This window comes from Penicillium lagena, assembly GCF_028827675.1.
Source record: "Penicillium lagena strain IBT 129212 chromosome Unknown utg000002l_segment0_segment0, whole genome shotgun sequence".
NCBI lineage: Eukaryota > Fungi > Ascomycota > Eurotiomycetes > Eurotiales > Aspergillaceae > Penicillium > Penicillium lagena.
This window is the reverse complement of record NW_026623223.1, coordinates 2572364-2584597: the sequence shown is the minus strand read 5'-3', so window position 1 is coordinate 2584597 and position 12234 is coordinate 2572364. Positions and strand designations below refer to the sequence as shown.

The 12234-nt window shown below is 49.6% G+C and overlaps 5 protein-coding genes across 5 annotated transcripts; 3 read left to right on the top strand and 2 right to left on the bottom strand.

Moving 5' to 3' along the window:
* Positions 1–497: 497 nt before the first annotated feature.
* Positions 498–1856, top strand: N7510_003818 (putative C2H2 finger domain protein; the record flags this gene model as incomplete). Its single annotated transcript, XM_056975744.1, has 1 exon — positions 498–1856. The coding sequence occupies one exon, from the start codon at positions 498–500 to the stop codon at positions 1854–1856; it is 1359 nt and encodes a 452-aa protein (XP_056835700.1).
* A 1233-nt stretch (positions 1857–3089) lies between these two features.
* Positions 3090–5345, bottom strand: N7510_003817 (putative DUF21 and CBS domain protein (Mam3); the record flags this gene model as incomplete). The annotated part of the gene is made up of 1 exon (XM_056975743.1): positions 3090–5345. The coding sequence occupies one exon, from the start codon at positions 5343–5345 to the stop codon at positions 3090–3092; it is 2256 nt and encodes a 751-aa protein (XP_056835699.1).
* A 1851-nt stretch (positions 5346–7196) lies between these two features.
* N7510_003816 (uncharacterized protein) lies at positions 7197–8005 on the top strand (the record flags this gene model as incomplete). The annotated part of the gene is made up of 4 exons (XM_056975742.1): positions 7197–7315; positions 7365–7459; positions 7521–7769; positions 7830–8005. The coding sequence occupies 4 exons, from the start codon at positions 7197–7199 to the stop codon at positions 8003–8005; spliced, it is 639 nt and encodes a 212-aa protein (XP_056835698.1).
* A 637-nt stretch (positions 8006–8642) lies between these two features.
* On the top strand, positions 8643–10312 carry N7510_003815 (uncharacterized protein; the record flags this gene model as incomplete). Its single annotated transcript, XM_056975741.1, has 2 exons — positions 8643–8885; positions 8951–10312. The coding sequence occupies 2 exons, from the start codon at positions 8643–8645 to the stop codon at positions 10310–10312; spliced, it is 1605 nt and encodes a 534-aa protein (XP_056835697.1).
* A 570-nt stretch (positions 10313–10882) lies between these two features.
* Positions 10883–11899, bottom strand: N7510_003814 (uncharacterized protein; the record flags this gene model as incomplete). Its single annotated transcript, XM_056975740.1, has 1 exon — positions 10883–11899. One exon carries the CDS (start codon positions 11897–11899, stop codon positions 10883–10885), a length of 1017 nt encoding a protein of 338 aa, XP_056835696.1.
* Positions 11900–12234: the final 335 nt, after the last annotated feature.

Sequence of the window (12234 nt, the reverse complement as noted above, 5' to 3'; positions counted from 1 at the left end):
CAGCGACTAGGTGGCATATCTTGGTATAATGCTGGGTGGCCAGGTATGCGAGATCCCGGGAGAAAGAGAGGTGAGGGCGTTGAAGTTGGGATTTTGGGGGGGGGGGACACTTCGAGATGCGAACAGCCGAACACCTGACTGATATCATCGGGCGAACTGTGGCAGCCTCAGGCAGTTACGCAGTAAGGCAACCACGGGATTAGTCATGACCGAAACAGGCAAAAGTTGTGCGCCTGCTTCTTGTCCCTCCACTCGTTCCATCTTCGTTGTTCGCAGTTAAGATCAAAAGGCTCTTTCCGGCTGCTTAGTTCTTGATTCTGTGCTTCAGAGACCTCTCAGTTCCACTGGATTTGGTCGTTTGGCTCACCACAGACCGACTGGATTTTCGCCTCGACAGAGCCTGCGTGCCCCGCCGGTTACAAATACACATCCCACTTCTTTTTTTTCTCCGCAACCTACCCTCCCCTCTCCCGTTTACCAGAAGAACGACCACCGTCATGTCGTCTTCTTCTCAGCTTCCATACACCTGCAACACCTGCCTCGTTGCATTCCACCGCAGCGATGGACAGAGAGAGCATATGCGCAATGACTGGCAGTATGTGGTTTTGAATCCTTCTCATCTTAGAACTAAGACTGACATATTCTTCCAGCTTGTACAACATGAAGCGCCGTGTCGCTTCCCTCCCCCCGTGTCCTTGGAAACTTTCAACGAGAAAGTCCTTGCTGCCAAGGCCACCTCTAACGAAGCCGCCGCCAAGGCCTCGTTCGAAAAGACCTGCCAGGCCTGCCAAAAGACTTTCTTCAGCGAGAACTCCTATCAGAACCACATTAAGAGCGCCAAGCATAAGCAACGTGAAGCCCGCCTGAACAAGGAAGGTGACGATGCTTCCGTCATGAGTTCCACCTTCTCGTTTGGAGAACCCGTCAACAAGGAGAACGATGTGTCCAAGCTCACCGACGGACTGAAAACTGCCACCATCGAAGAACAAGGCGAGGAGGACGCAAGTGACGAGAAAGCCGAATTCTCCGCAGTCCGCTGTCTGTTCTGCCGGGAGAATTCATCCGATATCGAAACCAACGTTGAGCACATGTACAAGACCCACGGCATGTTCATTCCTGAGAGGAATTATCTGGTGGACCTGGAAGGCCTCATTCACTACCTCTACCGCAAGATCACGGAAAATTTCGAATGTCTCTACTGCCATGCCATCCGAAACAACGCCGCCGGTATCCGGACCCACATGCGCGATAAGGGCCACTGCATGATTGCCTTCGAGTCCGAGGAGGAACAGATCGAGATTGGCCAGCACTACGATTTCCGGAGCTCGTACTCGGACGACGAAGAAGAGGAATCTACACCGGAAAGCGGCGGTGTTAAGATTAAACCCTCCGATGGCGATGCTGATGAAGGTTGGGAAACCGATGCGTCATCTGTGGACGAAGATGACGACGAGTTCGACTCGCATCGTAAAGCTCCGGTCATCTACCAGACCGAGTATGAACTCCACCTGCCGTCTGGCCGCACCGCCGGCCACCGCTCTCTTGCCAAGTACTTCCGTCAGAACTTGCACAACTACCCTACAGCCGAGGAGCGAGCTACCCGCCAGCTTGCCATCGCGAATGGAGAAATTGAAGAGGAGGAGAAGCCGCGCGGCCGCAACGCCAATCGTACTCTCATTTCCCGTGCCAACGGTGGTATGGGTATGGTTGGGGCGACTGATACTCAGAAGGAGGCGGTTACCATCGAGGAACGCCGCGAGAGGACCCGCGCCATTCGACAGGAGCTTCGCTATACGGCCCGCGTCCAGAAAGCTGCCAACAGCCAGAAGCACTTCCGCGACCCCCTCCTGCAATAATCGCATCAAGTACTTCCGTCTCTTACGCCTCGTTGCATGTCCAACCGGTATCCTGATCACAATGTCCACGTCTTAACTGTGCGCCGATGTGCAGCAACATCTTCCCCCACAGCTGCGACGTATGGGGTATCATTCAGTCGCCCAAATGTGAGGGCGCGCAGGCTACATCCCAGCAGAGCTTACACCATAAACTCCGCTAGCCAATAGTCACTTATGCCCTTGCAGGTGCAGCAAAGTGGCTTCCAGCCTTTCATATCATGGGAACTCGGAATTGCAACCGATACCATCAAAACAACTCTTTCCGGCCGGTCCATTTTCCCATGCGGTTTGTGAACTTGGTCGGTTTCAACGAGATTTCATTCTCTGTCTCGCTTTACACGACTCCCATGCAGTACGAAAGATGTTTATGACTAGTGACGATGGCCTTCCAATGTTACGTCGTGCATATTCTGGTGGCGCTTTATATATACAGTATATGCACCCGACATCACAACCCTGGAATGCACAGCCGATTCTTTCACAATAACTTCTTTATTTTCGTAGACGGTGCTGTGTAAAGAAGTTGTGCCTGATAATCATGCACTTCCTAAATGAGTAGTTATGACCAGGAATACCACTACTTAGCCACCGCAGACAAATCTACAAGATACTAAGATGTAGGGATCCCTTATGAAGAAAACCGAGTCATTTCATATCCTACCAGAGGATTCTTTCCGCATCGACGCCATAAGAACAAGACGGAAAAGAATCGAAAATCATACCTCGATGGTCCAAGCCACAGACAAGACCAAGTGCGAGATAGAGTGGAAGGAAATGAGCTCTTGAGACAAAGAATAAAAGTCGGCCTAGATGGACACAGAAAAATGGTATGTAACAGAATGGATACGAATCAAACGCAAATTAGAGAAAAACCCAGGAGAAACAAGAAATGAATCTGACAGATTCAAGAGATAGATGATAGACCTTGTGAAGCCCGTAGATCTTCTGGTTCCATCGCAAAACGATGCAAGGATATGGAATGATGTGCATGGTCGCGGTAATCGTACACAAATCAATCAAATAGAAATAAACTGATGCCGACGAAGATGTATGAAAGCGCTCTTTTCCCCGGTTGACGGGATAGTCAGAACCTTGTTGGTACAGAGACCAAAGGGGCAAGAAAACTCTATGGAATGAATGAGGTATGATGTGGCATCAAGAATTTATCTTTCCCATTGACTGAGCAGTTCAAGTTCAAGAGTCTTGTCGTAATAGAGGCTGATCTTCTGCCGGGCCGCCATCCAGCTGCTGTTTGGCATGGTGGTCGCCGCGCTTTTTCTTGCGACGCTTCTTTTTCTGTGAGCTTTTGACTGTGTTTGCAGACTTGGATCCGTCTGTTTCAATAGCCAGTGCATCCTTGTAAGATAAATGGGAGTGAGAATGGGTGGGTTCATGGGGTTGCAGCTCTCCGTCCGATGACGAGCATGGGGCAGCGTGAAGGACGACTTTGCGGATTCCGTTGACATCGACGATCTGTTCAGTGATGCTGCCGCTTCGGGTCGGCCCACGGTGAGGGTAAGGGGAATGAGGCATCGATTTCTCGCCAGTGGAGTTGGATGACCGGGTGCTGTTCGATGTACTCGCCTGTCTACTTCCTTGTCGGGTAGATTCTGTGCGCGTCTGGTCTTCGCGCTCTTCATGAACAGATTCAGGGATCGAGATTTGAGGAAGGTCTTTGTACTGCTGGGCATTCGTGGACTTGGTGACTTGGTCCTGTTGGGACATCGTACCGTACCCAACTTTCAATGCATGAGCTCCGTCTTTGGCATCAGGTCCTGCAGAGGTAAGGCCAGCCCCGATGCCGCCTGTGTAGCCAGAAGGCATCGCTTGATGCGATTGTGAATCGGTTGTGCTTTGTCCAGATTCAAAATCGGTCTGTGCCGATCGAGTGGGAGAGGTGTTCCTGCGCTTGATCTTGACCGCAGAGTAACGGGTTTGTCGAGGTCGACTGGCAAGGTTTGAAGGGCCAAGATGTTTCAAATGCTCTCGAATCTCGTCAGTGGTACCGCGTTGAGTGACCCAACCATCAGTTGAGGTGGCGTTGCTGTCAGGTATGCGCAATTGGAACCGTGTGGGCGGCGCTTCGACAGAACTGCGACGTCGAATAGGTTCGGATTTCTTGCGAGCGAGAGGATCGGTGCGTTCCAGGTCAACCAGCTCGTCCTCGGTAAGCGAACGAGCAGTGATGGGAGGCTCTTCGACGATCTTGCCCTTGGGAACACGAGCCCTGGGAGCAGGTGCCATCCGCCGAATAGCTTTGTGAACATCAATGAAAACGTCAGATTCGTCAATGATCTCTTCACCGATCAGTTCTTCAATGACATCCTCAAGTGTAACGACACCAAGAACACCACGATCCTCGCTAGGGTATTGAGAGACAAGAACCATGTGGGATTTTCCTTCCTGGAAGAAATTCACGATATCCAGGCAGCTGGTTTCAGGACGGGTTTCAGGAAGCGTGGCCAAGGCAAACTCGCGGACAAGCCGGCAATCCTCCGGGTCGTAAGTGATCAGCATCTTCACAAGAAGCATACCAACGAAATCCATTGGGTTGTCGGGTGCATGGATGGGGATTCGAGAGTATCCTTGCGAGAGGATGAGGTCCATGGTCGCTTCATCGAGAACGGTGTCGGCAGACATGGTGAAGACATCCTCCATGGGCGTCATGATTGTTCCCACCGATTTTTCTTTGAGGTCCAGCACCGCACTGATGATTGTGACTTCGTCCGAGTTGAGTTGTTCGCCGGCCTCTCCGAGGGTTTTGTGGAGGGTAACGAGGGTTTTTAATCCGGCCTTTTTGTAGATCGTACCGTGATCTTCTCCGAGAAGCTTGTCGAGCAGCTTGGCAATAGGCCATGCAACGGGCGACATGATGTACATCAGAACCAACACACAGGGTGCCATCCACGCGCCGATCGGGAGCCCATAACGGACACAAATCGACTGAGGGACGACTTCGCCGAAGATAACGATCAACGCCGTGCTCCCCAGCACTGCGGGCCAACCACCACCCAGTGATCGGTCGAGGACAATGGGTAAAGTCTCGTTTGTGATGACATTGCTCAGCAGCAAAGTCACGAGAACCCAATGCTTTCCATGTTTCAATAGTTTCAGAACGCTCTCAGCGTTCTTTTTCTCAGATCCCTCTCCAGAGGTTTTGATGACTTGCAGGTAGATTTCATCTTGGCCCATGAGGGCAATTGTAAGACCCGCAAAAGCTCCGCCGCTCAGGACAAGGGCAGCTGAAATACCCAGAAACAACCACAGACTCGGGTCGTTGGGATCAATTGGAGGTTCCGCATCGCGGGCGAAGAGGGAGGAGAAAGGCGGGGTGACGGAAACGGGAGCTGAGGAGATCAGAGGAATGTGGGCGAGAAAAAGAAAAAGAAGCTTTGCCAGGCTCAGCACGACGGGCCGGGCGGCCAGGTAAGGGGTTGAGAGGGGAGTCATCAGCGACAATGGGCATGTAAGTGAGTTGTTACTGAAATAACATTGCGATGACGTGATGACGTTGAAATAGAAAAGAAAGGACCACGGACTGCGGGTCGCAGGGAAAGGCAGCAGACAACGAAAGGAAAGTCAGACTAGAGCAGCAGAGATTAATGCGACACACCCAAAACGGAGTCTCCAGGGGAGAAGGGGAGGAGGAGGGAGTAGGAGGAACCAGGTGCCGATTGAAGCAATTGCCAATTTGAATGTGGAGCAGACAGTCACGTGATTCGAACGATCGTTGCTGACATGCCAAGAAATACGGCAGGCCACAAAGCCCGAGCGGCAGCAACAATACAACCATACGATCATGGCAATCCAGCATCCCAATACATCTCCCCGATGTGGCGATAGTCTCAGTCACGCCGTATGCGACCTGGCCGAATATTCTTTTTATACGAACACGAATTCTCCGCTATAGTTCCCTAATTAAGCTGATCTATGGCCCAACTCGGACTTTGCGTTAAGGAGTTTCGACTACGTCTAGAGAGTGTAGGCTCGCGCCGCGAGGTTCAGACTGTCTACTTGTCAATCTGTTTTACCGCGCAATTCATTCCACCAAGAGTCATCTGTCGATTTGGTTGCCTACCTCCACGACTTCGGCTTGAATGAGCACGTCATTTCTGAATTCTAGTGGTGAAATTGTAGGCACTCTTTGGCGAGTCAACATTGGGTCGCTAACAAAAATATAAAACGCCCCAAATGAATAGTCACTGGCGGATTGCGACTGAAATTGAGCAGGCTGAAGCTCGTATTGGTGAGTTAATGCCCTTATATAGCACGCACCCCTTGATAGAGTTAAATAACGGCTTGCCTTACAGTAGCAAGAGTCAAATACGGTAAAGAGCCAAATGCCGCTTTATCCGCATCGCGTTGTCTCTGCATGGGCCCGGATACGGGCAAGGTATTTGGTGCTTAAGAAATACTGTACTGGTGGACTACCGTAATATTCGGAGATTACTGAGGGAGCTACGAAGCAAAACTATGAGCCTTGTGCATGACCATCTCTGCGCAGTGCCTAAAGGTGCCATTAAGAGTCAAGACCTTTCTCCTTGCTTTATCGGTAGCCAAACTCTGCCCCACATGTCTCCCAAAGGAGTCCATCTATGAGCAGGCCAAGCATATTAATTCTCGGTCCAAGACGGACTATTCATTTCCGTAGACCACGAAGTTTATATAACATTAACCAAGTCTATCATGCTCGGTCAAATGGCTATCAGATGGAAAAATACTGGTGGACTGCGTCTGAGTGAGCTCAAAATTTCCCTGGAAGGTTGAAATCGTGGCCCGGACCACGGCGGAAGATGGCGCGCATGTCCGCCGCTTCAGCCTCGCGCAGCCCTGATCCTTTCAACCATTTATCTTCATCAAGTTGCCCCTCTTGCGGCGTCGTAAGGTTATTCTTTTGCTACTAGAACTTCAATACCTAATATCGATAACCAAAATATCGTCCAAAATGAAGGAAACGCTATCTATCGCGAATTTAGAAGCCCTTTTCCCCCCGTCGACCGAAAGGCTACGGCGAACTGAATTGAACCAGCAAAGTAATGTTTGTGCCGCCCTATTTAGCTTGACAAATGAACAACTGGGAGTTCTGTCTGTCATAATTGATCTAGAGCTAAGTTTATAAATGCTTAGTTAATCCGGGACAATTTCTCTTTAACAACATGGCTACTTTTGGGAGCTGTTCTTCAAGGGATTATGGTTTTGGTATTCCCAGTCCCGTACGCAGTTCTACCACCTGTTCTCATGTTGTCGTGTCTCTCTATCAAGACCGGCTTGGTGTTACTTGGCCTTATCAAAAACCCTCAAATGGATGGCGTTATTGCTGGCAAATTTTCGGCCTTACTCCCCGATCGAAATGGGGTGTTTTCAGGAAAAGCGGCTGATCAAGATGTTGCATTGATCTTACTGGCCGGACGTTCAAACCAGTATGTCGAAACGCTTTAACTACCTCTCATATTATCTCACACTTAACAGCCCGATGGGCATATTCGGCCCCGGCTTCAAAGAGTTGGGAGAGTACATGAACGAAATGCAGGCTCAGCTTGCAAACAATGCAACACGGTACAACTGTAAGCAATTAATTTCCTGTCTTCCTACAGTCTGTCAGATTAAATAATATTCTCGATATAGATCTCGGGGCAACCTCCTGGCTCGGAGCTGGCGAGCGCTCAACAGCGAATCAACTGATGTTTGCAACATATTTCCGAACACTGGAAGATGTACACGCATATGCACATAGCCCGCTCCATCGTGAGGCATGGGACTGGTGGAACAAAGTCACAAAATCACACCCGCACCTCAGTATCATGCATGAAGTCTACCAAGCACCAAAAAATCACTGGGAAAACATATATATCAATAATCACCTTACAGGTATTGGTCAGTCCAGCCCCCTTTTCTATTTATACGATGTAAATTATTGGGCTAAGATAACAATAGCTGCCACACAAAGTCCGTTTAGACCGGGGACCGAAACCGCAGACGCGGGAAGCATGTGGATCAGCCCTATTTTTGACGCCAAACAAGGTAAATTGAAGACGCACAAGGGCAGAATTGAAAAGATTGATGGTGATGATAACGAACAGACGTCTGCTCAAACATCACCCGTCTTTTGAAGAACTCTAAAACTGTCGCGTTTCTCTGTTTCACATCATCTTCTCTAAATCGTTTTTGTAGTTATGCGGCTTGGGTTCCAGAATTATTTCCTTTTTTTTTTTTTTTTTTTTTTTTTTTGCATTGTCTCAAAATCTGATTAAGATGAGCAAGATCTTTCGGAATTTCTGAACAAGCTTCAGTCAATATACTTGGTTGACTGATTGTTTGATGTTGTTTACCTTGACCCCTCACCTAAATTGAAACTCTGAATTGAAGTACAAGTGTTATATCCAACAAAGTTATCTATACAACGGCAGATTATATGCCTTCATACTGCCCATCGCAGCAGCTGCCCATTAGCTATGTAAGTATCCGTCATGTGAGATGGGCAAGACGTCCAATGCACGAGGCTGGCGCGAGAGTTCGTGTGAAACTGCCGCAGCGTCAACTCCGCCCCTCTCAGCCTCGCGCAGGCAGGCTGCTCGCTGGATCCATGTGATACATTAACTCACTGGGAAAATTCTCTCATTGCCACTCCTTATTCTTATAGGGGTAACATTCATACTGTATATACAGACATCAGCCGCCAACATTCAGTCTTCATCGACTATTCGATGTTCCGCCTTGCTCGTTATTCATTTCACAGCTCCAGTAATCATGAAACTTCTTCGATGGCTCACCCTGGAGCGCCCACAGAAACGATTAGCATATGAAAAAGTACCGACTGACATGATTATGCCAGTCCACTACTTTGACGACACAACACTTTTGCGAAATAGTGTCCAGTGCTGGAGCCTTCGGTTCAATGATGTGCTCGACCCCGAAATGTTGCGGGCCTCTTTGTCGCAGCTCCTCGAGCGAGAGGGATGGTGCAAGCTGGGGGGACGCATTCGTCTAAACGTAAGCTCTATCAGTGAACGTGATCCTCGCCGAGATGGTCTTTCTAATGACTATAATGATAATAGACAAAGCAAGAGTTGGAGATTCACGTTCCCCAAGCCTTTACTTCGGACCGACCCGCAGTCAATTTTCATCATGATGTGCTCCATGTCAGCATCAGTGAACATCCGCTGGCCTCAAGACTACCTGCACCTACCTCTGACACTCCGTCAGTGCACAATGGCCCTTCGGTATTTAGAGAGCTAGCTGTGACGCCAAGTACACCAGTCTGTTTGGATGACTATCTAAATTCTGATCTTCCACAATTGACTCTGAACGTCGTATCCTTTACTGACGCGACACTTGTATCACTTTGTTGGCCTCATATTGCAGCAGATGCGATGAGTTTGCGTGACGTGGCCATGGCTTGGAGTCTCGTGCTTGCTGGGCGAGAATCAGAAATTCCGCCGATGCTGTCTTCTCGCTATGATCCGATGGTGACTGCTGGCAAAGACCTTTCTTTTCAACAGACTCATGTTCTTGAAGAACAACAAATCAAGGGCTGGTGGTCTTTTCTCTGGAGCCTTCGCTTTGTTTTTGATCTGCTCTGGTGGCGGAAGATGGAAACGCGAACCGTCTTTCTGCCGCGGAAGGTTGTGGAACAACTGCGAAGCAACGCATTAGCTTCGCTCGCGCAAAAGGCCGCGAACGAGGTCACCACTGAAGGGCAAGCGGTTTTTATAAGCGAAGGCGATGTGGTGACGGCATGGATGTCAATGGTGGCAGCCTCAGCTCTTCTGCCCCTGAAGTCGTCACGGGCGGTTTGTATCAGTAATGCGTTCGATCTCCGATCTCGCTTACCATCTATATTCCCTACCAAAGAGAAACAAGGTACGTATGTGCAGAACGCCGTTTTTCCGTGCTGGACAATTATCATGGCTCGTGAAATTATCGGAAAGACGGATGCTCTCGGGGTTGCAGCCCTCCAAATCCGTCGTAGCATCAAGACGCAGACCACCGAGGACCAAATTCATGCATTGGCACGTCTTACTCGATTGTCGCTGGACCAAACAGGCTTACCGCCAATGTTTGGCGATACAAGCTCGTTCTTGATCACGGCCTCGAACTGGTCAAAAGCTCGCTTTTTTGACATAGTTAATTTTGGCCCTGCAGTTCAGCTAAAACAACGGGCTTTAAAGAACCAGGGATACACTCTAGCTAAGGACAGAGAGTATGTTTGGAGAACGACCAAACCTGTTCGTCAAGCAACTGAGAGTAACCCAGTGTACTACCATGTGGACAGTGTGAGCCTGAATAACATGTTGGCACGAAATGCATTCTTCGTTACGGGTACGCCGAATGGCGACTACTGGATCAATGGATGCTTTCCGATTGCCGTCTGGAATGCGGTAGAGGGGATACTCAGTGAAAACTTTGTCCTATACTAAAACGAACATCTACCACAATGGTTTTTGTCAAGGATAATGTACCATACGGCTTTGCCTTTCTCCGGGACAAAGCCTTTGGCTCCTATCTATAGGGCCGTGCGAAGGCTGAATGGGAGGCCTGAATACTGTAGGCCCACTGCTCTAATAGAACAAAATTGGCACCGATCGATACATATGTATATGATCTGCTTCCAATAACAATCGAATTTCCTACCTGGCATTTTACGTATAGCCAAATAGAGTTAACACGGGTTCAGATCCCTTTCATCATTTGAAAATGTCCAACCATGTTCAATCTCGAGGTGGATATTTGCTGGTGAGGACCATGGCCGAAAGCGGGAGGTTCAACAAGGCCTTGGTAGCGTAGAGCAGAAATGCTCCTATTATCAAAAAGTGCCAGATATTATCCGGTACATATGTATACGATGAAGTACAATCTCACAAAACCCGGAATCAGGAAAACAATAGAGAACTTTGCAAGAGCTTCATCTGATTGTGCATTCATGAGTGCACTAGAACTGGTCCCACTAGGTCTCTCCATCCGCTGCCACCGCACTGGCCCTAGTCCTTCTAGCTAGACGTGGCATAATTGGCGGCTACGATGTTGGCCTGCACGGAGTTCTCGGTATCGTCAGATGGATAACCGGAGGTCATCACACCTTCGTAGAACGTACCCTGGGCACCATTGCTGTTGTCGCCGCCAATACCAAGAATAATAGCGCCCTCTTTGGCCATTGGATTGTAGCCAGATGGGCGCACACCGCTGTAGTATGTGGACAGCGTGCCGGAAGTCGCGTCGCCACCGCGGATTGCCCACTGATTTGATTCACCCTTGACAATGGCAGTAACGAATCGCCAGGTGATAGACGGGTCTCCACTATTGTAAGTAGCACTCTCACCAGAGAACAGACCGTTCTCCATATCTGCCATGATCCAAGGGCCGCTGCCGGAGCCAGTGCCCCAGCCAGTACTGTCGCCAAAGTAGATAGCCTCCATGTGGCCGGCGCCTGTATCGGTATTGCTAGTCTCTGCATTGCCATAGTCGAAGCAGCATTCACCATTGTAGTTGGTTCCATCAAGGACTGCATATATGCCCTCCGCTGAATCACCTGTAGCTGTGCCTACAGCATTGTCATTGCGGTAACCCGTACCGGGTTCGATCAAGACGCCATATGCCTTCTGACCGTTGAGTGTCACTGGGGCGCCAGTCGCGCTAGCTAGATTATCGTAGCCACCGGCTGCTGGGCCATCAAAGCCGCCGGGCGGAGCCTGAGTAAGATGATTACCATTACCAGATTGGTCATAAATGATAGTAATGCTGCAGGTTGTGCCGTCGCAGAAGGTGTCTTGAGCAGCAGCATCGGCAACACCACCGGCAGTCAGAGGCGCAATATCAGTTGTGGTACTGTCCGAAGCACGCGACACTTGGTAGAGTGAGCCAGTGTAGGCATCGTACAGGGCACGAGTGGTGCTGTGCGCCGCGACGCAGGGCGTGTCGCCAGCGGCGTAGATGTCGCAAGGTCCAGCGGCGACAAGGGCGCCTGTGGCAACAAGGCCTAGAGCCAGGCTTAATGGAAAGAACGACATATCCAATCACTTCTCGTGAGGGATCAGTTTGGCGGGCTGCGGTATATATGGCACGACTGAGGATCTTGAACCCATCAACGAGAAGCTTCAAGTTCTAACGGGAGCAGAACACTCTTATATAGGATTTGAAGCTGCATGATACCTGGATTGCTTCGGTTAAATCTAGTAAGATCTTCATTCTTGAAGAAGCCAAATGGGGCAGGCACTCCGACAATCATAAATGAAGTAGCATCTCAATATAATCCACCTGACTGACCTGCGGACACTCACGGGATCGTACTTACTAGTGCTTGCATTCCCCACGGGGTCGATGATATAACAGGCGCTTAATTTGA